Source organism: Thalassophryne amazonica, chromosome 8, assembly GCF_902500255.1.
Source record: "Thalassophryne amazonica chromosome 8, fThaAma1.1, whole genome shotgun sequence".
In the NCBI taxonomy this organism is placed as follows: domain Eukaryota; kingdom Metazoa; phylum Chordata; class Actinopteri; order Batrachoidiformes; family Batrachoididae; genus Thalassophryne; species Thalassophryne amazonica.
Window position 1 is genome coordinate 38,096,819 of NC_047110.1, and position 25,521 is coordinate 38,122,339.

General features: G+C 39.8%; 1 protein-coding gene across 2 annotated transcripts; it reads left to right on the forward strand.

The window, feature by feature from the left end:
• The first annotated feature begins 943 nt into the window (after positions 1–943).
• Positions 944–22,799, forward strand: bmt2 (base methyltransferase of 25S rRNA 2 homolog). 2 transcript variants are annotated; one of them, XM_034176009.1, is made up of 5 exons: positions 944–1,159; positions 10,073–10,214; positions 11,402–11,530; positions 20,745–20,859; positions 21,146–22,799. In XM_034176009.1, exons 1-5 carry the CDS (start codon positions 1,000–1,002, stop codon positions 21,776–21,778), a joined length of 1,179 nt encoding a protein of 392 aa, XP_034031900.1. In that variant the 5' UTR covers positions 944–999; the 3' UTR covers positions 21,779–22,799. The 2 variants fall into 2 exon arrangements, with proteins under 2 accessions (XP_034031900.1, XP_034031901.1); XM_034176010.1 differs by lacking the exon at positions 944–1,159 and adding an exon at positions 6,298–6,531.
• Positions 22,800–25,521: the final 2,722 nt, after the last annotated feature.

Here is a 25,521-nt window from a genome sequence, read left to right on the forward strand (position 1 = left end):
CATATATTCGCTATACATTCTTAATATATCCGTAATTCATACTGAGAAATTTGTCATTTTTGGCCAATTTTGTTGCGGATGACAACGAACGCCTGAAATTTGTATACTCAATTCATGCGCAATTAATCCTCTCCCCAGTGGGACCGGGCCTTTATAATATCCCATTGGCCTGCCTGCCACCTGCTGAACAGTGCCACCTGTTGGATGATTAGTGGATGCTGGAAGACTTCTATAGCTTGTTTCTTTGTTGTATTCTTGGCTTGTACCTGACAAAACATTTGTACATTTTATCAATATTACCTCGACAAAACTGGCAGGGGGCGGAGCTTGTACAGCAGACATCACTTAATGTTGCAGTGAAATGCAAGTAATAATAATTATTTAAAAAAAACTATTTTGTGGAGGAGAAAGTTATTCAAATATGATTACATGTTGTTAAAAAAAAATCACATTTTTTAAAATACATGCATGTGGCTTTAGTTACTAAAGAAGTCCTGTTAATTTAAATAATTTTTCTGAAGCTCATCAAAATGCATCAACATTACTCATAAACTGCTGTCACAGCAACTTCTTCAGCTCCAGTGCCGCTGAACATTATCCTTTTGACGTTAAGCCTCATGAAGCTTTGGATTTTTCTTCACGAGTTTGTCTTTCCGCACACAGTCATTGTTTGTGTCCTTTGAACATGAGCTTCAGCCTGAGAAATGTTGCCATCTGCTGGTACAAGCTTTAAACAACTTCAAACTGAAGAATCGGTCGTGCTGTAATAAATGAAGATGAGTTTGCTTGCATGCTTTTGAGAATGTGTCGTTTACAAGATGTGCTTAAACGCCACACAGCGCCTCTGATTCACTTCCAGGACAGTGATTGGTTGTTCACATGTCATTTCTGTGGCGTGCTTGTCAAAGACAGCCAATCACCGTACGCGTTGTTGAACGGTCCTCTGGTTCGCCGGTCGGGTTTGCGACTGGAAAGTGGCAGCAGTTTCGGTGGAGGATTATGGACTCCATGAACAGTGCCGACACGGGAGAGACGAAAAACAACGAAGAGCGGTTTTACTTGCCGATTCCAGATCAAATGCCGTGTAAGAAGGAGCAGGAGAAGTTGTCAGGCGTGGTGAAAAGCGTCCACAGGAAACTGCGCAGGAAATATATAGAAGGTAAGCAGCCTGAGCGGGCCTGTTTGGAGCTATGTGGCTAAACATTAGCTATAATACCTAAAAACCTCTCATAATTCCTGCAAAAATATCCAGTCCTCTTATTTAAGTATTACTCTGGACCTAACAGCGGTGTTTAGCTGCTGATTAGCTAATAAGCAAATTAGTTTTATTCAGTAAGGTCCGCATGTTGTGGCTGTTTGTAAATCAGTAATAACACCAAAAGGTGAGCTACAAATAACTTCTAATAAATTATTAAAAGAAACACTGTGCTGGCAATAAGAAAACCAAACGTGTGCAAGAGATAACTGTTAACATTAAAAGCTGTCCTAATTCACAACAAGCTAAACTTTTGTTTTTAAATCTATTATCAAACAATCTGTTAACCCCAACCCAGTGTACAGCTATTCCCTGTACATTGGGGGGACTGAACAAGGTGAATGCTGTGCAACTTGGAGTAACAGTTGAAGGCACAGTTAAATGGAAAACCTACTAATGTATTGCTACTTGTCAAATATCTGGCATGTAATAAATACTGTGCACAGCTGCAGCCACTTGTGTATTATCAGTTATCAAGTTGTTCACCAATGAATATGGCTTTATACACCCTGAAGAAAACCATACACCCTGAGGCCGAAGGGCATAAAAAGCCATATTCATTGGTAAAACAACTTGATAACGATTTTATCATATACCTATAAATGGTGAATGTTGTATGGTTTTCTGAAGGGTCTAAAAAGCCATATTCATTGGTGAACAACTTGATAACGATTTTATCATATACAGTGGTCCCTCGTTTACCGCAGGAGTTACGTTCTAAAAATAACCCGGGATAGGCGAAATCCGAAGTAGTCAGCGTTATTTTTTACAATTATTATAGATGTTTTAAGGCTGTAAAACCCCTCACTACACACTTTATTCACTTTTCTCAAACAGGCATTAACATTTTCTCACTTTTCTCTCCTGTGTAAACACTCAAAGTTCAAACCTTAGTAGAAAAAAATAGAAAGTTTTCCTATAAATAATTATGATGGCTTTTAGAACTAACAAATTTAATTTTAATGATCAAGCTACGAGGTTGGACACGTAAGAAATTATTAATAGTGACTCACCAGTATTTCACAGTTCCTCTGACCGCACCTCTTTGTCGTGGCGCCCCTCCGATGTTCGGATTGGCTGATTACTCGGGTGGTATGAAAAATATTATCCGTCTGCGAAAAGGGTGTGTTGCTATTTATTCTTTAGTGTTTTATCCAATCATATTGGCGTATCATTTATAGGTATATGATAAAAAGGGTATATCACACTCCAACTCAACGCTATCATTTAAAAAATTATATACCAGATTATAAAGCATTGCTTCCAAGTCTTTAACTTGTGGTGGCCCTGGTATAGCTGATAAAGGAATATAAGCGAGACTGCATCAGAGAAGTGCAACATAGGTGAGTTTAAGTACTTGGGGTCAACTATCCAAAGTAATGGAGTGTAGTAGAAAGGTGAAGAAGAGAGTACAGGCAGGGTGTAGTGGGTGGAGAAAGCTGGTCTCAGTAGTGAGACCAGCTATGTTGTACGGCTTAGAGATCGCAGCGCTAACAAAAAGACAGGAGGTGGCGGAGCTGAAGATGTTGCGATTCTCTGTGGGAGTGACGAGAATGGACAGGATTAGGGATGGGTATTGATAAGATTTTATCAATACCATTATTGATTCTGCTTATCGACCCGATTCCTTATCAATACCTCTTGTGAATTTTCTGTATACTAAAAGTAGGCTTTACAGGTTTTCTATGTCAATAACATTTTATTGAGTCTTAAAGTAAATAAATATGAAATTGGTCACTGGATCCTTAAACTCTGGACATAAATAAACTCTACATGGTGGATCCTTGATCTCTGGCCACAAATAGAAATAAACAAAATCTGTAGTTTTTGTCAAAAGCATTTCCTTTCAGACATTACTGGCATGAATGTCACTCCATACCGCTGAGCTGAGCTCTTGCTGCCGGCTGCGCTGCATGTCAGCATCACTGTAATTCATAAAGAATGCAGGACGTCTCATTTTGGGAGGAAAAAAAATTTTAGATTGTAGTTTGTTGTCTGTGTTACAATGTCCGGAAAGAGGTGTCATTTTATTTAAAGCGGCGAGTCGCTTTGGAGTTATTAATTCCGACCGGACTTTAACTTGACTCAGCAGAGATCGGCACAGCGTTTGGAGCTCTGCAAACAGAACAGAGGATGATTCTCGTTTCTTGACTGCAACAAGATAGGAGTCCTGTATATATGGTATATAGTCCTGTAGCCCATCCCAGCCTTGTGCAGGTCTACAGTTTTGTCCCTGGTGTCCTTAGACAGCTCTTTGGTCTTGGCCATGGTGGATAGGTTGGAGTGTGATTGATTGAGTGTGTGGACAGGTGTATTTTATACAGGCAATAAGTTCAAACAGGTGCAATTAATACAGGTAAAGAGTGCACAATAGGAGGGCTTCTTAAAAAAAAAAAAAAAAAACAGGTCTGCGAGAGCCAGAATTATTGCTGATTGGTAGGTGATTAAATACTTATTTCATGCAATAAAATGCAAATTAATTATTTAAAATTCATAGAATGTGATTTTCTGAAATTTTTTAAGATTCTGTCTCACACAGTTGAAGTGTACCTATGATAAAAATTAAATATCTTTGATAACATTCTTCTTTGTCAACTTGTGCCCCAACATCAACCAGATTTGGCATTCAGCAGCTTGCTCAATGTCACTTTGGCACTCTGTCGAAATCAGTTACTATTTACACCAATCCTTTTGTTAATAGTCCGCTCCCTGTGCCGACTGAGTAATAGTCGCCCCTTTGCATAAATTTTGGATTGTGTGGGTTATACTGCCAATTATTTTTGCTTATCAGATCTAGCATAATGGACTGGTCAGGGGCGTAGGTTTGCATATGTACCATAGGGACAAGTCACAACCAATATTTTGGGATGGCAAAATAGTCCCTACCAATATTTAGCATTTTTTTAATATAACAAAATCATTCACTATTTTTTTGCGAACTTGATACTATAATTTTAGTCGTCACATTTTGTGTTTTCGACATGCCAGAGTGACAGGGTTACCCATGTTGCAATTTCATTGGCTCACGTTCTTCTCACATGGACGTAAACAAAGCGCATCTCGTGGCAGGCAGTGCTTAATTTGTAAAGTGGGAGCTCCCGGAGCGCAGAGGATGGGTGGCTCCGGTGCAGTGTTGCCAGATGTACGATAATTATCATATTTGTATGATAGTTTTGCCCTCTTTACGATGTACGATCAATAATGGGAAAAAATCCAATATGTACGATAATTTCAGTTGGTTGCCCAAACACGCATCTCTCTCTGACACCCAAGAATAATTTTGCAGGCGTTGCACTCAGGCGGCATCAAAGACACACCACACACAGGGCTGCTGCTGGCTTTGGCCGCCCGGGACAAAGTCATTTGAAAGCCCACCCCCTCTCCATACAAAGTAATGAGTTCCCATCCAATCTCTGCCGTGACAGGAAGATTCCCCAACCAACATCTTTTTTTTTTTTTCGAAACTTTATTTCAACAAATGCAATAACAAACGAACAAAACACAAGAGCAAAGAGATATACAAGTTCAAGTTCCTTATGGAGGTGTCAACATTTTTTCTGTGTTCAACAAAATCTGCACAAGTAGCCATGGCATCGAATGACGACAGCGACCTCGAGGTTGAATTCGATTCTTTCTAGTCTGGTAATTAACACGTTTGTGTCCCTTCACAGAAAAAAAAAATCTTTCTAGTCTGGTAGTGCATTTGCTTGTGCATTTGCGTTCTTTTTGTGCCATAGTTTCCCCATTACTATAATTACTGTTTAAAAATGTGACAAAATTCTTTGTAAATTAAAAAAAAACACGCTAAAATAGCTACGTTGTATGCGTTTTGTTTGTGTACGATAATTTCTCCCAAAATACGATAATTTTGAGGTTTTGGTACGATAGTTTCATATTTCATATCTGGCAACACTGCTCCAGTGTAGAAAAACAAGAAGGGCGGGGGGGCTTGCGAACAATGCTGTGCGCCACACTTAAAATAAACTGCACAGTGCACACCCACACAAACATGCACACACACCTTGTGAAGGTGTGTGTGTGTGTTTATACATCTTAGTGTTAGTGTCATTTGTGAATCACAAATGACACTAACACCCTGCCTTTTCCTCAAAAATTACTACATTTATGTTTGCTATCTGTCTCTGTACTTTTCTGTCACTTTTGTGCTCTTTTTCATACTTTTCCCTCGTTTCAAAAGTCACGAACGTACTTTACAGTAATATATGCAACATATAGCATACTGTTGGAAAGCACGGGTTCTTGGCTTGCTGTCAGTGTTGAAATTTTACGTTTACCGTAATACACCATATATCATTGGAAAGCCCCTTTTTTCTTTTTTTTTTTTTTTGGCAAATTAGGTTGCCAGATGCCTACAACTGCATTATTGAAGAGAATAGATTATACATCTTGGTTGCAAAAACTTTTTTTTGTTTTTTTTTTTGTTAGCTCCACAAGTATTTTTTTTTTTTGTTGTCTTGTTCTCTCAGGTGTAGGCCTATAGAATAGATTCGTGATTTTGGATGCAATTTTGTTATTTAAGCTATTTGTTTGTTTGCCTACACACTTAATAATGTAAATAAAGTGTTAAATTATTCAGCATTATGTCGCCATATGTTATGTATTATGCTGTACTTGTGCGTCTAATGGTATGAGTGGGTTAGGGGGTGGTGGTGGTGGGCAGGGGGGCTGGGGGTGGTGGTATTGTCCCTACCAAAGCTGAGACCAAACCTACGCCCTTGGGACTGGTGCTGTGCGTTGTTGCATCTGTTGTTTTTATTAAAGTAATATACGTATTGGCACAAATGTACCATCTGTAATGAGATAAGGGAGACTAATTGGTTGTTTTGGAAACAGCAGTAGAGCAGAATAGAGACATTGTCCTACCAACAATTAGGATGATTAATTAACAAGAAAGGCATGAACTGGTAGGCCTGGCATTATAGTGCTGTTGTTTACCACCGCTGATCTTGTTTCATTTCTGTAAATCTGCAGTCCCCCCCCCCCCCCTTCTCTCTTTCTCTTAGTCATGGGATTTCTTACTGACTGTCTGTGATCCAAGCTGTAAGTGTTTGTGAAGATGAGCTGGAGGGGATTTTGTGGGCATTATTATGATGAAATGACCATTTGAGGATGGCATTTTTGAGTTTGACACGTCTACTGGATACCCATGTTGGCATTTTGTTGAAATAACAATGAAGTGGAGTTTGAACAGCAGCTTTGCCTGGAGGATTACTTTTTGAAATGTTTGTACCAACTGGGTAAACCATAGTCGGCAAGTAAGTTGTGATTGATTTACTAAGGCAGCAATCAGTGAAAGCTGTTCAGAAGATGATGGTGAGATTGTATCACTATCTTGAATGATTGTCCAGCATATGTTTTTAATAGAATAATAATGAAATTGTGCACAACTTTTAATTTATTTTAGCGTTTCTGAATTCAGCACAGGATCAAAATTGTACATGCAACACACAATATTTGGTTAAATGTCATTTGGAAGTTTCATTTTGACCTAGTGGGACCCATCGACAAGCTTCTGGTAGAATTGTGGATGGATATTGGACCACTCTTCATGGCATAATTGCTGTAGTTTATTTAAATTTGTTGATTTCCTAGCACAAATCCAACTTTAAATCACAGTCTGTGTTTTTTGATAGGGTTGACATCAAGGACTTGAGAAAGGTCATTCCAAAAATCTTAATGTTCAGCTTCTTTATCCATTCTATAGCCATGTTTGAAGTGTGTTTGGGGTCATTGTCATGTTGGAACACTCAATTGTGACCACAATTCAAAAATCCATATGATTTGAGGTTTTGTTAGTGAATTCTGAGATAGTCCTCAGATTAGCCCTGAGCTCTTTCGACATTCCCATCGTACTGACTTGGCCAGCTCAGTGACTCAAACACACCCTTTCTTTGTTGGCATAGAGAAGCTGCCAATTGGAGTTAAGCCTTGTGTGTGTGTGTGTGTGTGTGTGTGTGTGTGTGTGTGTGTGTGTGTGTGTGTGTGTGTGTGTGTGTGTGTGTGTGTGTTTTCCTGCCAAAAAAGTGTTGAGATGGCACCCAGAAATCCTTAATCTCAGCACTTGTTGAAAAGAAAAAAGCACTCCTCATTGGTTTTGTTTGTGTCAACAATAAATAGGTAAGTAGGGCTGCAGCTATTGAATATTTTTGGAATTGAGTATTGTTGTTATGGTTACACGTCCGGATAGGACCTGGCCAGTACTTGGTGATGGACTTACACGCTGGGAGCAAGGAACTGAACTGGTTGTGAACGAAAAGCAATTTTATTTACAATAAACACAAGAACAATGCTACACTGGTTAGGCGGTCTGCTGAGTGGAGAGTTAGCCCGCTAACAGTGGTGGAAATTAGGGTGCTGCAGGTTCCTGAGCCAGTCTTGAAAGAGAACTGAAATCCTGGAGGATATGGATACTGGATCCAGGGCCAGGTGGGATGCACAGAGCCAATTAAGCAGAACCTGACTTTAGAAACAGCTTGGAAAGTTTTTAGTGGTTTGATATCAGAGTTCATACAGTTCTTGGAACAGTTCTTAGACGTGCACAGTCACAGGCAGGAGTACATGAGAGCGGAATCCCACAGAACATGAAGGTACTTAACTGAAGCGGGGCAGAGCTACGTGCTCTGAGCTGCAAGCCGGAGAGTTCCAAAGTGACGTTGTGCAGGTAGCTGTAGAGCCAGGATGATGCAGCTTGGAAGCTAAGCAGGCCAGTGTATAGAAACACCAGGGAAATCAACATGCTCTAATACGGTAATTAGATTTGGCCAGGTTACCTTGAATATAGCTGTGGAAAGCTCTGTCGTCTGAGTGCATGGAAGCGGCAGGAAAGACGAGGTCAAGGAATGATCAGGGATGGATCATAGTGTAGAATCTGGCTTCACTGCATGGAAAACCACCAAGAATCTGGCAGTGAATAAGCAGAAAGCCTGGGTTTAAGTAGCCCGCTGCTGATGAGCCGCTCATGCACGTCAGGTGTGTGGTGGTGATGAGCAGCAGGTGTTCCTCGGCTCTGACTGCACCATCTGGGGTGGAAAAACTTGCAAACTACACTCAAGGTTAAAAACAGACAGGACAGGCAGGCAGACAAAGGCAGAACATGACAGTTCTATTGATTATTTTATCCATTAATCGGATAAAAAGTACTCTTGTGTTTTTAAACAATATCCATAGTGGCAGGGCTCTCCCTAAGCAGTGGCACAATGGTGCTGTGCCATCATGCAGATTTTTAAGTTTAGGGTGTTTCCTCGTTCTCTGTTTTCCCGGGTAATTATTTATTTGTTCACATTAAGAGTTTTGGAGTTTTGCCAAACCATCAGTGGTGGGCACGGTTCCGCTAACTGCTAATTAGTGACACTAACTTGTTTTGTTAGTGGATTAGCTTCTCAGTTAATTTCAAAAAGACCATCAGCGGCCAAATTAGCTTCTGCTAAATTTAGTTCCGCTAATTTAGTCTGCTAGCGTTTTCAGAATTGGTAACAGTGAAAAACATTTGTAAACCCTAAAATCATACACGTTGGTTCCTGTCTGCTACGTATTTTGCAGTCAGGCAGCTGAAAGGAGCCAGTAGATGGATCAAAATGCATAGAACACTGCCATCTACTGGACTGCTGCACTGATAAATCAACTGTACATCCTCTTGATTAAAAACTCTTTTCAAATCTGAATTAGATTTTTTTTTTCAAATTCAAATCTGAATTGCATTTTTTTTTTTTTTTTTTTTTTTTTTTTTTTTTTTTTTACAGTTCAACATGATTCACTTAAAGTGGGCGGTCTTTTGCTTCATCTACGGAGGTGGAGAGCAGCCAGTGGACCAAACCGTGTTTTTAAAAAATGTATACAAACACATTGTTTCACTTTAAATGTGCAATAAATCCATTTCAGACTATCAGCGTGGAGTCTTTCTCTTAAAAGGCTTTATTTTACTCAGCATGCAGCTTTGTAAACTTGTAGCGTCGCCTGCTATACTGATTAGCTCTTACATTAGTTATGCGCATGCTCTATGGTCGTCTTCTCCATTTTGTTTTGTTTTTTTTTGTTTTTTTTGTTGTGGAAGCGTTACAGCGTCACATACAGGCCTGGTGTATGTACTACAGTGTTATGTTTTTGTTGATTGAACTTCTGGGAGCACTCCATCTTATCCTTTTTGGGACTGACAGTGGTAACGTAGTTTAGCATCCTTAGCTGTCATTCCACTGTTTCCCTGCTGTATTCTGCAGTGCAGTATTTGAATTTTATGCAAGTTTTCAAACCTGGGAGATGATCACTTTCTTTAGCTGTTTTACAGATACACATTCTTTATTGTCATTGTAACAAATACAGAGAAAAGTAAGGTGCAAGGCTTTTCAGTGCAAATATAAACCTGAGTAAACTACATGGAGACTTAAAAGGTCTAGGGAAGAAAAGACAATAAACATAACATTTAGCAGAATGAAAAGGGTATGGTCAAAGCACAAGTTAAAAAATATAAGTATGTAGTAGCAACAATTTGAGAGAGAGGTAAGTACAAAATTGTAGGCGGTGTTTAATTCAGATATTTCCATTTTTCTGAAGAGTCAAACCACATTCGGTTTGAATACCTTCAAACTGGAGTTGGATTGTTTGATGTGAAGATGTACAATCATTCTGCCCTCAAAACAACCATTCAAAGAAATTACTGTAAGCCTAACATTACCATAATGGCATTCACGATGAGGGATTAGAAACCTAAAAACATACCTATTAACATCTACAGTTAGAAGTTTAGTTTGATTTGGAGACCTTTTGAATGAATTCTGTCCTGATCCTTCTGTGTTTTTACAGTGGGTGACTTTGAGAAGATCTGGCGGGAGCACTGTGAGGATGAGCAGACACTTAGTGAATATGCTTTTGCCATGAAAAATCTTGCTGACAACCACTGGGCCAAAAACTGTGAAGGAGAAGGACGTATTGAATGGTGTCGAAGGTATGGCTAACTGAAAATGATGGGACTTTAAATGTCTTTCATGTACAATTTTAGACACATCAAAGTGAAGAGTGACTTTAATTGGGATGATATAGACATCACAGTATTTTTGGTGATAATGATATAAATGCATAACGTATATCCTTTTCCATCGTTTGATTTGGTTTGATTTGTGCGTACAACTTAAATAATTTAACATCTTTCAGTGCATCCAGCCAAGGTGTTAGCTGGTTTAGAAAATGGATGTGGATATAATTTTTTTTGTTTTGTTTTGTTTTCCCCCCTCACTCTGGACATCTGCATGGAGCATAAATGGGACTGGCCTGCTTCAGACCTCCTGTTCTCCTCGCACACTAGGATGGTCCTTATTTTGCAAAGTTTTAAAATTTAATACTCTGACCCCTGAAAAGGTTCCAATTGATGGAAAAAAAAAACATGCTGTGTAAAATTTTGTTTGTATAAATTCATTTTTGGAGGTAGCTCAAAAGCATTGAAAATTTGCTATTTTCAGCTATATAACGCTATACAAACTAAAGCTTAATGGTGCCCCAACCCATCCCAAACAACATATCCCGATGAAGCCTCCTGGTGCTCACTTAAAATTTAAGATGGCCTTTGCAGGAGATTTTTCCAGCTTTAGTTTGTATAGTGTTATATAACATGAAAATAGCAAAATTTCATGGCTTTTGGGCTACCTCTAAAAATTAACTTGTACAAACAGAATTTTACACGGCATCTTTTCTCATCAATTGGAACCTATTCAGGGGAACAGAGTATTAAATTTCAAAACTTTGCAAAATAAGGACCACCCTAGTGCACACTGACACATCTTCTGTCATTTTACCAACTCATCATCACGTTTATACATTTGAGATACTGCTACATCACATTATATTAACATTTAGTTTATGGCCTCCTTAACTCTTCTTTCTCACCCGCTTTGATCTCCACTTACCACCATGCTTCTTTTCATTCTGCATGAGCTATTCACATGTAGCATATACAAAACGTTCAAGTATGTAGGTAATATTGCGAGATGACAAATTTCTGTTGTGGGGAGAATTTCTACCAGTATGTCAGTTAATAATACAATATGGCACGTCCCTAACCTGTGTGATGCATTTTTGCAACATATAATCATTGCTCCCCCAGTATTTTACAAGTGATGTTTTCTTCTACTTTCCCAGTGTCTGTCAAGAGTATTTTTTGGATGGTGGAATGAAAAGAATGCTTGAAAAAGATGCAAAAAATGCAGCTCATGCCATGAGTGTGACTAAGGCATCGGCAAATGCGGAACCTAATGGTATCGTCCAAAGGTAAGTAAGAACATCAACATGGCTCTAAGACACTGCCGCATGAGCCAAAGAGTCATGACTTGTCAAAGATGGTAACATTGTCTGTAAATATAACGGTCTGTAGGTGGCACGGTGACTTAAGCCCCTTTCACACCGAGCTTGCATACAGATGCATATCTGAAACTCGCACAGGTTTGGCGTAGTCCCTGTGCACGATGGCGTATGGTTGCGTTCCTAGTCTTCCTTACATAAGCGTATGGTTGCTTACTGTCACGTATGTAGCCCGTGCCGCTATATAAACCTATTTTTCTGCCTCTCACAGTCCGCTTCTGCCTACATTTTGGGGGGTTTTGTGGCATTGTGAAAATGTGCTCTGTTCTCAAAACGGTACATGAAAAGCAAACTGCACTCACATTTCCAGACGTACAGAGGGACACACTGCTGTCTTGTCAGGGCTCGTTACATCGGATCGCAAAGTTGAGAGTCTGTTGTGTGCCCCCCCACACACACACAAACAAAAAAAGAAGAAAACATTGCCATATACTCACAAGCATTCAACATTCCAGTTGTTGTTTCAGCATTCTAAAGAGAGAGTGAGAGAGGGGGCAAGCGAGCACAGTTGTACAGTGTTGTGTTGCAGAAAACCGTGGGAGTGGCGTCCGTCTGGCCACTCCACCATACAGGCCTGATTGGTGGATTGCTTCAGAGATGGTTGTCCGTCTGGAAGGTTCTCATCTCTCCACAGAAGAATGCTGAAGCTCTGCCAGAGTGACCATCAGGTTCTTGGTCACTACCCTGACTAAGGTCCTTTTCGTCCGATCGCTCAGTTTAGATGGGCGGTCAGCTCTTGCAAGAGTCTCCTGGTGGATCTGAACCCTTTCTGTACCCTTCCCCAGATTTGTGCCTCAAGACAATCCTGTCTCAGAGGTCAACAGACAATTCCTTTGACTTCATGCTTGGTTTGTGCTCTGATGTTCACTGTCAACTGTGGGACCTTATATGTACACAGATGTGTACCTTTCCAAATCATGCTAATCAACTAAATTTACTCCAGGTAGACTTGAATGAATGAATTTATTCGGCACACAAATCAACAATAACAAAAACTGATAACAAAACAACTCAACAACATACCCTGTAACCGAAAGGGTGAGGACAGAAGCAAAGCTTAGAAATACCCACTCTTTATAAAAATAAGAAATGTATGCACACATAAACACAGATACATAAATGCATCTTTACACACACACATACAACCCCAATTCCAGTGAAGTTGGGACGTTGTGTAAAATGTAAATAAAAACAGAATACAGTGATTTACAAATTCTCTTCAACCTATATTCAATTGAATACACCACAAAGACAAGATATTTAATGTGCAAACATTTGCTCATTTTGAAATGGATGCCTGCAACACGTTTCAAAAAAGCTGGGACAGTGGTATGTTTACCACTGTGTTACATCACCTTTCCTTCTAACAAAACTCTAAGTGTTTGGGAACTGAGGACACTAATTGTTGAAGCTTTGTAGGTGGAATTCTTTCCCATTCTTGCTTGATGTATGACTTCAGTTGTTCAACAGGAAGGGGTCACCATTGTCATATTTTCAGCTTCATAATGTGCCACATATTTTCAGTGGGCGACAGGTCTGGACTGCATGCAGGCCAGTCTAGTACCTGCACTCTTTTGCTACGAAGCCACGCTGTTGTAACACGTGCAGAATGTGGCATGGCATGGTCTTGCTGAAATAAGCAGGATCACTACCTAATGTGAAAACATTTATTGCTGTTTTTGTTGTTATTATTATTGTATTTTTTTTAAGAGACCAAAAAAGGAGGACAAACATTGCCCCACTTTAAGCTCTTTGTTGATTTCAAGCTAATGTTATTTTGAACAAAACTTAATCAAGAGCTGCAGGGAGATGCTATATTCATATAAGATAAGCCACAAGCTGCTGTAGCACCCGGAGGGAACCCACGCAAACACGGGGAGAACATGCAAACTCCACACAGAAAGGCCACAGATGGGAATCGATCCCATCTTGCTATGAGGCAACAGTGCTAACCACTAAGCCCCATGCTGCCCTGAATCAGCACTGTTGAACAAAATGTATTACACTTATGAAATCGGAAAGTCTTCTCTAACCCTCCGATGGAAAATCATTGATGTCCACTATCCTCTCCAGAACACATTGTGCTGCAATGTGACACTGCTTTGAATTAAAAAGTCAGTGAATACTGACTTAAATATTTTATTGTGCTATTTTCGCTTCCTCCTCTTATCTGTTTTGTGTTATTGCTTTGGTCTTCATATGTTTTATATTCTCTACTGTTTTAACTTGGTTCTTAATCCTTTTGTTTAAATATTAAAAGCCTAACCAGGGACAGGGGTAGCCTTGGTTAGAAACCTGCATGCATGACATCTGTTTTATATTTCATATGAAATGATATTTAATGTATTTGTCCCTGTTTAAATAAAATAAAATTACTGCAAACTCCAGTCGTCCTTAAAAGGGAATGCTGCCATTTTTCCACCTGGGCTCTGTTTTTAGATATTTTGGGGTTCATCTTTTTACTCAGTATAATTGGTGCAAAATTGCTTTAAAATACAAGCATCATCACAGATGCTCTGGCTACATGATGTGATTTTACGGGGCAAACAAAAATACATTAAACCACTTGTTGCTGCTGGATGAACGCCCCTCATCGACAGTCGTCTTGTCATAACTCAGTGGAGTGCAGCGCTACTGACTGAACCAGCTAACTGTGCAATCGGTCACCTCCAAAAGTTTCTGTTTATCTGTTTATCCGTATGTTGGAATCCTATACATTCTGGCAAATGCTTCTCATGACATTTTTGCCAGTCCAGTGGCGACAGGAACAGTTTCTTCTTGTGTTGTTAGCATGCGGCACACAATAATATTACACAGCCGGTTAGGCTGTGTTTGTAGTATAAATCAGTATTGCACCAGTTACATTCATTTTTAGCACTAATGAGAAGACGAACCCCAAAACATCTAAAACTCCAGTTTGAAAAATGTCACTGTGCACCTTTTTTAAGACTGACTCTTTGATGAGAAAAAAAAATAAATAAAAATGACAAAGGGCTATGCAATGAGACATCAATCATCAATGGTGAAATAATGTGTCCATGTACCATACCAACTTAATTTATAAAGCACCTTAAAACAGCCAGCACTGACACAAGGTGCTATACACTATAAACATAATACAAGTTAAAACACAATAAAATAAAAAGAACCACTAAAATGCAATTTAAAAAATAAAAAGATTATTAAACTAAGTCTCACTGGTGTCAAAAGCCAAGGACAAAAGATAGGTTTTTAAACGAACTTTAAAAATGACCAATGAGGGTGCCTCCCTAACACCCAGAGGCAAGCTGTTCCACATTTTGGGAGCAACAACTGAAAAAGCCCTGTCACCACTGAGCTTTCTCTTCGACCTAGGCACTTGCAGGAGCAGCCGGTCAGCCAAACCTGAGAGACCGACTAGGTACATAAGGCTGAATAAGGCCAGAAGGGTCAGATGGAGCTAAACCATGGAGCAACTTAAAAACGAACATAAGAATTTTAAAATGAACCAGCAACCAGTGAAGTGTGACCAGGACAGGAATCATATGCTCCCTCCTCTGAGCTCATGTCAAAAGCAGCGCTGCAGCATTTTAGACCAACTGCAGATGGGAGAGAAGTGCCTGATTTACTCCCACATAGAGCGAATTGCAGTAATCCAAACGTGATGACACAAAAGCATGACTAGCCATCTCAAAATGCTGCCTGGAAAGAAAAGGTTCCACTGTTACCAAATGCCTCAAATGATTAAAAAAACAGATTTCACCACCCCTGCAATTTGACTGTCCAATTTAAGATCACCAGCCATCTTAAAAACAAGATTAAGAATTACCGGTTTAAAATATGCTTCCAGGGGTCCCAAATTGACAGCAGAGGGCTCGCAAAGACTACTCGGTCCAAAAACCGCCACATTTTTCTTTTCATTAAAACTTAGAAAATTCAAGGCAAGCCAGGCTTTAATATCCTCTAAATATGTCAGGAGCTGTTTCAATGACTGAACATCCCTCTGAGTCACAGGCAAATAAATCTGGCAGTCATCTGCATTGCAGTGGAATGAAATTCCATGTCCTCTAAAAATAGTCCCCAGAAGCGAACAACGAGAGAGAAGCAAGAGAACAACAAAGGCCCAAGATAGAGCCCTGTGGAACACCACATGACAAAGGGACTACAGAAGATTCAAAGCCACCGATATTCACAGAAAACATCCTGTCTGTCAGATAGGACCAGAACCACTCAAGCACAGTACCACCAATGTGCAGTACAGTGTACTGCATTATTTACACCAAAGGTTATCAGAACTTCAAAGTCTCACACCAGTCTCACATCATGTTATGTCATTTTAATGATCTGGTACATATGACACAGAGGCGCTGTTGTACAGTGACAGTAAGCTTTTTCTTGTCTGTGAGCACATTGACATTCATCACTAAATAATAAATAATTGCACCTTGATTTGAATTAAACTGGTATGTTATAATGAGGGTAAAGTGCCTGGTTTTGCAGGTGATACTGTATTCAAATATACAGTAGTGTTCAGAATAATAGTAGTGCTATGTGACTAAAAAGATGAATCCAGGTTTTGAGTATATTTCTTATTGTTACATGGGAAACAAGGTACCAGTAGATTCTCACAAATCCAACAAGACCAAGCATTCATGATATGCACGCTCTTAAGGCTATGAAATTGGGCTATTAGTAAAAAAAAAAGTAGAAAGGGGGGTGTTCACAATAATAGTAGCATCTGCTGTTGACGCTGCAAACTCAAAACTATTATGTTCAAACTGCTTTTTTTAGCAATCCTGTGAATCACTAAACTACTATTTAGTTGTATAACCACAGTTTTTCATGATTTCTTTACATCTGCGAGGCATTAATTTTGTTGGTTTGGAACCAAGATTTTGCTGGTTTACTAGTGTGCTTGGGGTCATTGTCTTGTTGAAACACCCATTTCAAGGGCATGTCCTCTTCAGCATAAGGCAACATGACCTCTTCAAGTATTTTGGCATATCCAATCTGATCCATGATACCTAGTATGCGATATATAGGCCCAACACCATAGTAGGAGAAACATGCCCATATCATGATGCTTGCACCACCATGCTTCACTGTCTTCACTGTGAACTGTGGCTTGAATTCAGAGTTTGGGGTCATCTCACAAACTGTCTGCGGCCCTTGGACCCAAAAAGAACAATTTTACTCTCATCAGTCCACAAAATATTCCTCCATTTCTCTTTAGGACAGTTGATGTGTTCTTTGGCTTCTAACTTTGGCTTCTTTGTCTTCTAACTGTCACAGCACTTACAGTTAACTCCAGACCAGGGTTAAATTGTGAAATCCGAGGAAAATTTGCAGGGGGGGGGCAGCTCCCCAGGAGCCGGGGTCTAGGGCCCTGTGGGGCCCCAGATTTTAATTTTTATCTAATGATACTTTTTCAGCATCTCCTGGAAGAACAAATCTCAAAATTAGTCGATATTTAAATGATCCTGTATTCAACCTTTTATTTGACCTGTCAATGATGATGTTGAAATAACAGAATATAACATGGAAGTAAGACCTGGAATGATTTTTCTTTTTAATTGTAAACCAAATTATGCATTAACTCAGAACAGTTAAGCTACATGAAATTTATGAAGACTGAAAAGACTGTTACAGCATTTCAAAAACCACAGCTAAAGCTTGTAGAATATTTGGAAAATCATGGTAAAATATCAATAACATACCTTATAGTAAAAAGTCACATATTCTTGTGTAAATTCATGCAGCCTAAATCCATTCTAAGCCACAATGTCTATTTTACAATGAAAGAAAGGCTAGATTAGTGAAAAAAGTCACATAATCTTGTCTAAAATCCTGTTTGAACAGCAGAATGTTTATTTTCCAGGGAGAGAAAAATTCTTACCATGTTTCCTGAGAGAACACAGTTCACTTTTCCCATTTCTTTTATCTTTCAGGTGTGTTGATGAAGCCAGCGACGATTCCACGGATTCTTGTCCTTAAAAGACTTTTTCAAACAACCTTTCTTGCCATCTTCTCTCTGTGCGATGTCGGTCCGTGACAGACATGCTGCATAAATCTTCTTTTAAAAACTTGAAAGCTCTAAAAGTTTGGGATATCCACATGCTAAGTTTAGCTTAAGCGCCGCACAGGAGCCACACAGCGTCACCGCAGCAACCAACCAGTCCTGCTTTATGACAACTGTCGTAACAGCTACGCTTTGAGTGGCATTTTTCCTCTGCGAATCTCCGCAGATCCGAGGAAACTGATTTGTATCTGTAACACACAGATGAGTGTCCGCAGACTTAGAAAACTTGCACGATGTTGTAACAAAAGAGAACGCTTTGCGATAAGCATTTTAAAAACTCAGTGCTGATCACGATTAAAGAGTACATCACTAACATCCCACCCCCCTCCCCATGAAGAAATCCGCGGAATCTCGCGGATCCGCTGAGATTTCACAGCCCTGCTCCAGACTGTCTTTGATCATCCTGGAGCTGATCAATGGGTGAGCCTTTGCCATTCTGATTATTCTTCTATCCATTTTGATGGTTGTTTTCCGTTTTCTTCCACGCGTCTCTGTTTTTTTTTGTCCATTTTAAAGCATTGGAGATCAACTTTTTAATCAAACTACGCTGTTCTTCTGAACAATGTCTTGAATGTCCCATTTTCCTCAGGCTTTCAAAGAGAAAAGCATGTTCAACAGGTGCTGGCTTCATCCTTAAATAGGGGACACCTGATTCACACCTGTTTGTTCCACAAAATTGACGAACTCACTGACTGAATGCCACATTGCTATTATTGTGAACACCCCCTTTTCTACTTTTTGTTACTAATAGCCCAATTTCATAGTCTTAAGAGTGTGCATATCATGAATGCTTGGTCTTGTTGGATTTGTGAGAATCTACTGAATCTTTTGGTACCTTGTTTCCCATGTAACAATAAGAAATATACTCAAAACCTGGATTAATCTATTTAGTCACATAGCACTACTATTATTCTGAACACTACTGTAGCTCCAGCTGTTCCATGTATAGCATAATGAAATGTCAGGGGATTGAGATGTTGTGAGGATGTCTCAAAATAAATAATCAAATTTTGCTGTTCTTGGTGATGAATTTTGTGTGGCTAAAATAATGAAAATGTGTGCACTTCATGACACAAAACCACTCAAGGCCCTGTCTCATGATCTACTCTTTAAGACAGTGTACAAGTGCATTTGGGGCCTGTTCAGCTCCACTTTACTATTTACATAGAGTGTAATCTGAATAACTGCAAATCAAAGTGTGTGTGTTTTAAGTGGGTCGTGAACATGGCATGGACTACACTAATCAGCTTACAGTCTTTCATTTAAGAGTCATGCATGCTAGAATTTACAGGAGCAGGATCTACTTCAGCTCAGTGAGGTGAAGCAGTTAACCACATCCTTCCTGCAACATCCCCTCCATTTGCATCCACTCATCTCCTCTACAGCCCATGGGGCTACACATGATGGGATGTGAATCATGAACCATCCCGTAGCATCCTGTTTGTTTTAGTTTGAGTGAACAGGAGCAAAATGAGTAGTAATGTACCTTGCAGTGTGAAAAAGCTGAGTCCAGGCTTATTTCATTAGTCTGGTTTATAAGACAGATTAATAAAATAAGCCTGGTTTTATGGAACAGACCCCAGGGGTTGTTGATCCATGGCAGTCTTTCTCAAAGAGTAGTCTGTGGAGCACTGGTTGTCTGTGAGTGACCCCTAGTCGTTTGTGAGTATATTGTTACAAATCACATTTTAAATTACATTCTAAGTGTTTCTCAAACTGTTTAAAAATAACTCTAAAGTCTAACAGATAGTTGGCATATATGTGACTGAGTAAACAAACCCTTTTTTTTTTTTAAAGCTATCAATATTAGTTTGTATCTTGGAGTGGTGACGTTTTGGGATATTTGGGGAGTTTGGTGGTCCATGTGATGTTTTTTTTCTGTGGTCCTTGGTTTGAAACAGTTTGAGAAACATTGATCTATGGTTAAATGGCTTTCTGTGGCCTCATGATTTACCAGTCGTGTGTGACTACACCTTATTTTTGTATGTGTTATTTTTATTCATATATGAAAGAACATGGGTGCTGGACATAAAAATGTCAAATATGTTGCTCTCGTTCTGCCCTATGTATTGTGGAAACATCTCGGCAAAATGTCAGATAAGAACTTTTCTTTATTTTTCATTTTTGGAGATTTTTCATAATTGGAGAAAAAGAGGGAATTCTATCAGAGTATCAAAATTTTGTAGGCCTTCTGTTGTCTGTGCTTGACTACCTCCCCACCCATATGAACAGGTTTCAGATTATTATAGAAATACAGTGGTCCCTCGTTTATCACGGGAGTTACGTTCTAAAAATAGCCCGCAATAGGCGAAATCCGCAAAGTAGTCAGCGTTATTTTTTACACTTATTATAGACGTTTTAAGGCTGTAAAACCCCTCACTACACACTTTATACACTTTTCTCAAACAGGCATTAACATTTTCTCACTTTTCTCTCGTGTGTAAACACACTCAAAGTTCAAACCTTAGTAGAAAAATAAGACCAACCTGTTTTCAGGCCCAAACATTTGTTTGAGAAATAAAAATAGAACGTTTTCCTATAAATAATATGATGGCTTTTAGAACTAAGGAATTAAATTTTAACAGTCAACCTACGAGGTTGGACACATAAGAAATTATTAATAGTGACTGACCAGTATTTCAGTTCCTCTGATCGCGCCTCTGCATCCTGGCGCCACTCTGCTGTCGCGTCTTTTTCCACTGAGTGACACCTCGGTGCAGGTGTCCTTTTCTGAGTGAAGAACAGAGTTATGGGTAGTTGTTGGCGTTCTTTTTTTCTTCTGGGCGAGAAGATTCTTATAAACAGACACGCAGGACACAATACGCGTACTCTCCCTTCGCGGTGCCGTGACTGGCCTGCTTGATGAGGACGCAGAACACAATGCACTGTTAAAAAAAAAAAAAAAAAAAAAAAAAAAGCATGCAAAATTGGACTAAAAAAATCCACGAAACTGCGAGTCTGCGAAAGGTGAACCGCGTTATAGTGAGGGACCACTGTACACAAAAAGTTGGCACTGTGAACTATAACAATTCTACAGTTAATATTTCTTCCAATTTTGTGTTACAGTTCAATACCCACGCTGGGCAAAATGCGCCTTCTTGATGTAGGAAGCTGCTTCAACCCTTTCTTGAAGTTTGATGAGTTTCTTACAGTCGGCATCGACATTGTGCCTGCAGTTGAGGTAGGAGTTATATCCTTCGTTGGTTTGATGGCATGTTTGAATTGTTTTTAATTTGCTTTATGATTAAAACACACAGGGTTTTCTTTATTTATTTTGTTTCTGGTGGCTCAGTACTGTCGAGTGCACACGTAGAAGTGAGTTGTCCTGTGTGAGTGTTGCGGTTAAATGATTTAAACAGTTTCAGCAGAAAGCAGTACAAAAAGTGTCTGGATGTTTGCAGCTGAGGAAAAAATGGGATTCATGCGGAACAAAATTATGTGCTAAAATTCCCATCTTCTTTCTTCAGAGTGTGTACAAGTGTGACTTCCTCAACCTTCAGCTCCAGCAGCCCCTCCAGCTGGCGGGTGATGCCGTAGAGACCTTCCTCCGCCATCTCCACAACCCTATCGACGCTCTGCCAGCTCAGCTTTTCCACGTGGTGGTCTTCTCCCTGCTCCTTTCCTACTTCCCCTCACCATACCAACGCTGGATCTGCTGCAAGAAGGCCCACGAGCTGCTGGAACTGCACGGCCTCCTGCTCATCATCACGCCCGACTCCTCCCATCAAAACCGCCACGCGCTCATGATGCGCAGCTGGCGCGTGGCAGTGGAGTCGCTGGGCTTCAAGCGTTACAAATACGTCAAATATTCCCACATGCACCTGATTGCGTTCCGTAAGGTGTCTGTGGCCACCACCACCGACCTGGTGTCTCGTAACTACCCCGAGATGCTCTTCATCCCTCAGGACTTCCACTCCACTGAGGAGGAAGACTGTGCCGACATGCCTGAGCAGGTGCGCTCTGATCTCGAGGATGACCAGCTGGCTTGGGGCTTCACCGAGCTCCCCGACACGCTGTATGATTCTGATTCCGGAGAAAGCCAGAGCAGCTCGGTGCCTGGCTTCCAGGAACTGGAGGACCCCATCCTGCTGCAGAGCTAGACCAGCCACCTGTCTGCACCCCTTCAACTGCTGCGCTGCCAAATTTAACCTGCTGCATTCTCTTCCCTCTTCTCTGCCCTCTCCTCATAAAATGCAGTTTGCACAGTGTGAAAGAGAAGAGTTTGCCGATGTCTGTGCTCTTCTCTTGCACGTACATGCACACACAGACAAACAAGATACTGAAATGGATGTATTTTGATAGTTGGATTTTTTTTTCTGAAGAGCCCTGAAGATGTATCTGTTTATCCTCTCATGTCTGAACAGCTGTCAATAACAAAAGTCACCTGATCTGCATTGTCTGCTCAGTCTCACTTTGAATAAGTTAGTACGACAGGCTGCCTAAACCAAATCCAGCACCCCAAGCAGCCTGGAAGGTGTTTGATTGCACTGGAGAGACTGAGACGGAACAACTGGTGCGCTTGCTTCTGACAGTCCTGCAACTTGACTTTATTATATTGCTGTTGTGATTTCAGTTAACCAGGAAAAACAAAAAAGTTGATTGTTTTCAAATATATAGTGTGTACTAAACAGTCAAAACATTGGTGTTGTCCAGTGTAAATGTGTGGCAGTGCCCTTTTAACTAATCTCTGAATGGTTTGTGTATCTTTTCCAACAAAGTGATATTTGTAGCATTTAAACATTTTCAGAGCTGTATAGTAGAAGTATTACTAGGTTTACCAATGTGAAATTGTAACTGTCTTTGCCATTTACTTTTTTTTTTTAAGAAGGTACGAGTGTTTCAGAGTAGGTATTTCACTCCACCCCCCTCCTGGTGGTTGTCTGATATTAACACAGATGTGTTTCTTAGTGAATGTTAAGGATGTTTTAGTATACAAACGATAAAAAACTGCAAAGCAGTGCCCCACATCCAATATAGCACCCGTGACCTAGGACACCATTTTATAATGTTACTGTGAAAATATGTCATCCGTCTTAAAAAAAAAAAAAAAAAACTACATCTGAGCTCTTCGCAGTCAGATAATTTTCGACGGATATTTGCACTTAAGTACGGAAATAGTTGACAACTTTTAGCAATAGTAAGCGAGCTCTGACTTGAGGATATCGTATCTTTACCTAATGACACTACCACGTTAAGGTGCGTTTCTGTCCCTGGCGTGATTGAGTTTGCAAGTGAGAATGAAGGTGAAACTTAAGCTGAGGTTTTTCATGTCAGTGGCACTTTATCTTGAAGGTGTCATAACTAGTTATGTTGTTGTAACCGGTTTACCGCCAGTGGGATGGGCCCCTAATGTATTGTCAGTGATGCTACGGTGCCTTCTCTTTTTTTTTTTTTTTGTCTCTCCAGTTTTTTGCTGAAAGCAAACATTGACAGACAAATCGTACCTAATACTAAAAGAAAACGTACAGGTTTTCACTGGCCAGACGTTTATCTACATGTTGAGTTCTGCTCTGTCACTGCACTAATATCAAACAAAAAGCGTTTGTTGTGTTGATGTAAATTTTGTGTGATGTTGCTGTTCCATCTTATTTTTCCAATTAATCCGCGTCTTAGTACGATTTAATCACCAACAAACATTTCATCATACTGTCTACAGTATTTAAAGGGGAAATATTCTTCAAATAGCTTTGCAGCCACCTTTACAGCTTATGCCGTGTTTCACGTTAAACATTCCCTCAATTACACAACGCTGTGACTGCATAATTGTCTTGGTGTCAGCAAGACGCTTTTTTGGTGAGACGCACCTAATAATCTAGTTTGCGGTGACACACGAGGTAAGGCGCCCCCTGTAGGAACGGGGACAGAAACAAGTTTGAGACTTGAAAAATATAAGCGACTATTAGGTATTTTTACTTCCAAACTTTAATGTTTTTAAAACACGTGGTGACTGAAAGGCGAATAATTTCGACCTTAAGAAGCAGGTTTTTTGACAAATTGGTGCTTTTGTCTTCCAATTTTTAGCTGTTTGCATGAGATGGTTCATCTTTATCTTTGTGGAGATTTTCAGAAATGAATATGTGCTTATCGTATGGCTGTATTTCTTTTATAAATAATTGTAGACCTAATGTGTCTGTTTTTCTTACATATTGTATGTTTATTTTTGAATAACCAAAAATTGTGTAATTTACCTTTTTTTATTTTTTATTTTTTTAGTTGCGCCACAGGACAAGAAATAGCCTAAAGCAGGTTGTTACGTATATAGAAGGCAGATTAACTGCTTAGTCAGTCAGTAGTGTTAATTTTTACCAAAAAAAAAGGTGTGTGGCAAGCACCGCGTCCATCGCTGTGTACACGAGTCTTGTAAACGCAAGGGTACTGTATGATGGGACCGCGTAAGCGGGGAACCTAAACAACTTTATGGATTTCAGTGAAACTTCACACATTGGTAACGCACTATATGAAGAAGTGCAGGATGGGAAAGATTTCTGGTCCAACATCTTCAAGGGCAGATAATTTGACTTTTCCTGGTGCTGTGTTTTAAATACATTATATTTGTCAGCACATACAGAGAGTGACAAGTTTGTTGATCACAAAAGGTTTCCAACAACATATACCACTGTACATTATATGTTAATATAAAATATGTTGGTATAAAAATAAGGGTGAAATGAGTATTGAGCACTTCACTATTTTTCCCAGTAAATCTCTTTCTAAAGGTGCTATTGACATGAATTTTTGACCAGACGTCGGTAACAACCAAAGTAATCTATACACATGCAAAGAAACCAAAACAAGTACAGAAAATAAGCTATGTGTAATACAATTGAGTGACACAGGGGAAAGTATTGAACATGCTCGCTAAAATTTATTTAGTACTTTGTACAAAAGCCTTTGTTGGTAACCACAGCTTCAAGAGGCCTCATGTATGGAGAAACTAGTCCCACACATTGCTCAGGTGGGATTTTGGCCCATTCCTCCACAAAAACAGTCTTCAATTCTTGAAGGTTCCGTGGACTTCTATGAACTCTGATCTTTAGTTCTTTCCATAGATTTTCTACCGGATTCAAGTCAAGTCATTCAAGGTGACTGGCTGGGCTATTCTAGCAATTCAGTGTGGAAGGTTTCCATTTCAAAGCCAACCCCTGCCACATTTCTCCATGTAATGTAGAGTTGCATCAGGAAGGGCATCCAGTCTAAAACTTATGCCAGTTCAACATGCAGATCCACCTTGGATTTGCTGTGGCGACCCCAAGTGCAAAACAAGGGAGCAGCCGAAGAGGCTTACATGTCATAGACTTGTCTAAATGTTCTGCAGCAAACTATAAACAAGCATGCTTTTTCTTCAGCAATGGAGTCTTGTGTGGTGAGTGTCCATACGTGGCGGTAGAGTAGGTTACTTGTTTTCTTTGAAACAATTGTACCTGCTAATTTCTGCTCTTTCCACAAGTGGTCCTTGGCTCTTGGACAACTTTTCTGATACTTCTTTTCACTCCTGTCAGAAATCTTGCAAGGAGTACCTGGTCATGGCCTGTTTATGGTGAAATTACGTTCTTTCCACTTCCTTATTATGGCCCCAACAGTGCTCACTGGAACGTTCAGAAGTTTAGAAATCCTTCTGTAACCAATACCATTCGTATGTTTTGCAACAATAAGGTTGCAAAGATCTTGAGAGCGCTTTGCCTTTACCCATCATGAGATGTTTCTTGTGTGACACCTTGGTAATAAGACACCTTTTTAGAGGCCATTAGTTGGTACTCAACCAGTCAATATTAATTTGCAGTGACAAGGGACAGGATTGCTTTCTAATAAGTGATAGATTTCAGCTGGTGTCTTGGCTTTCCAT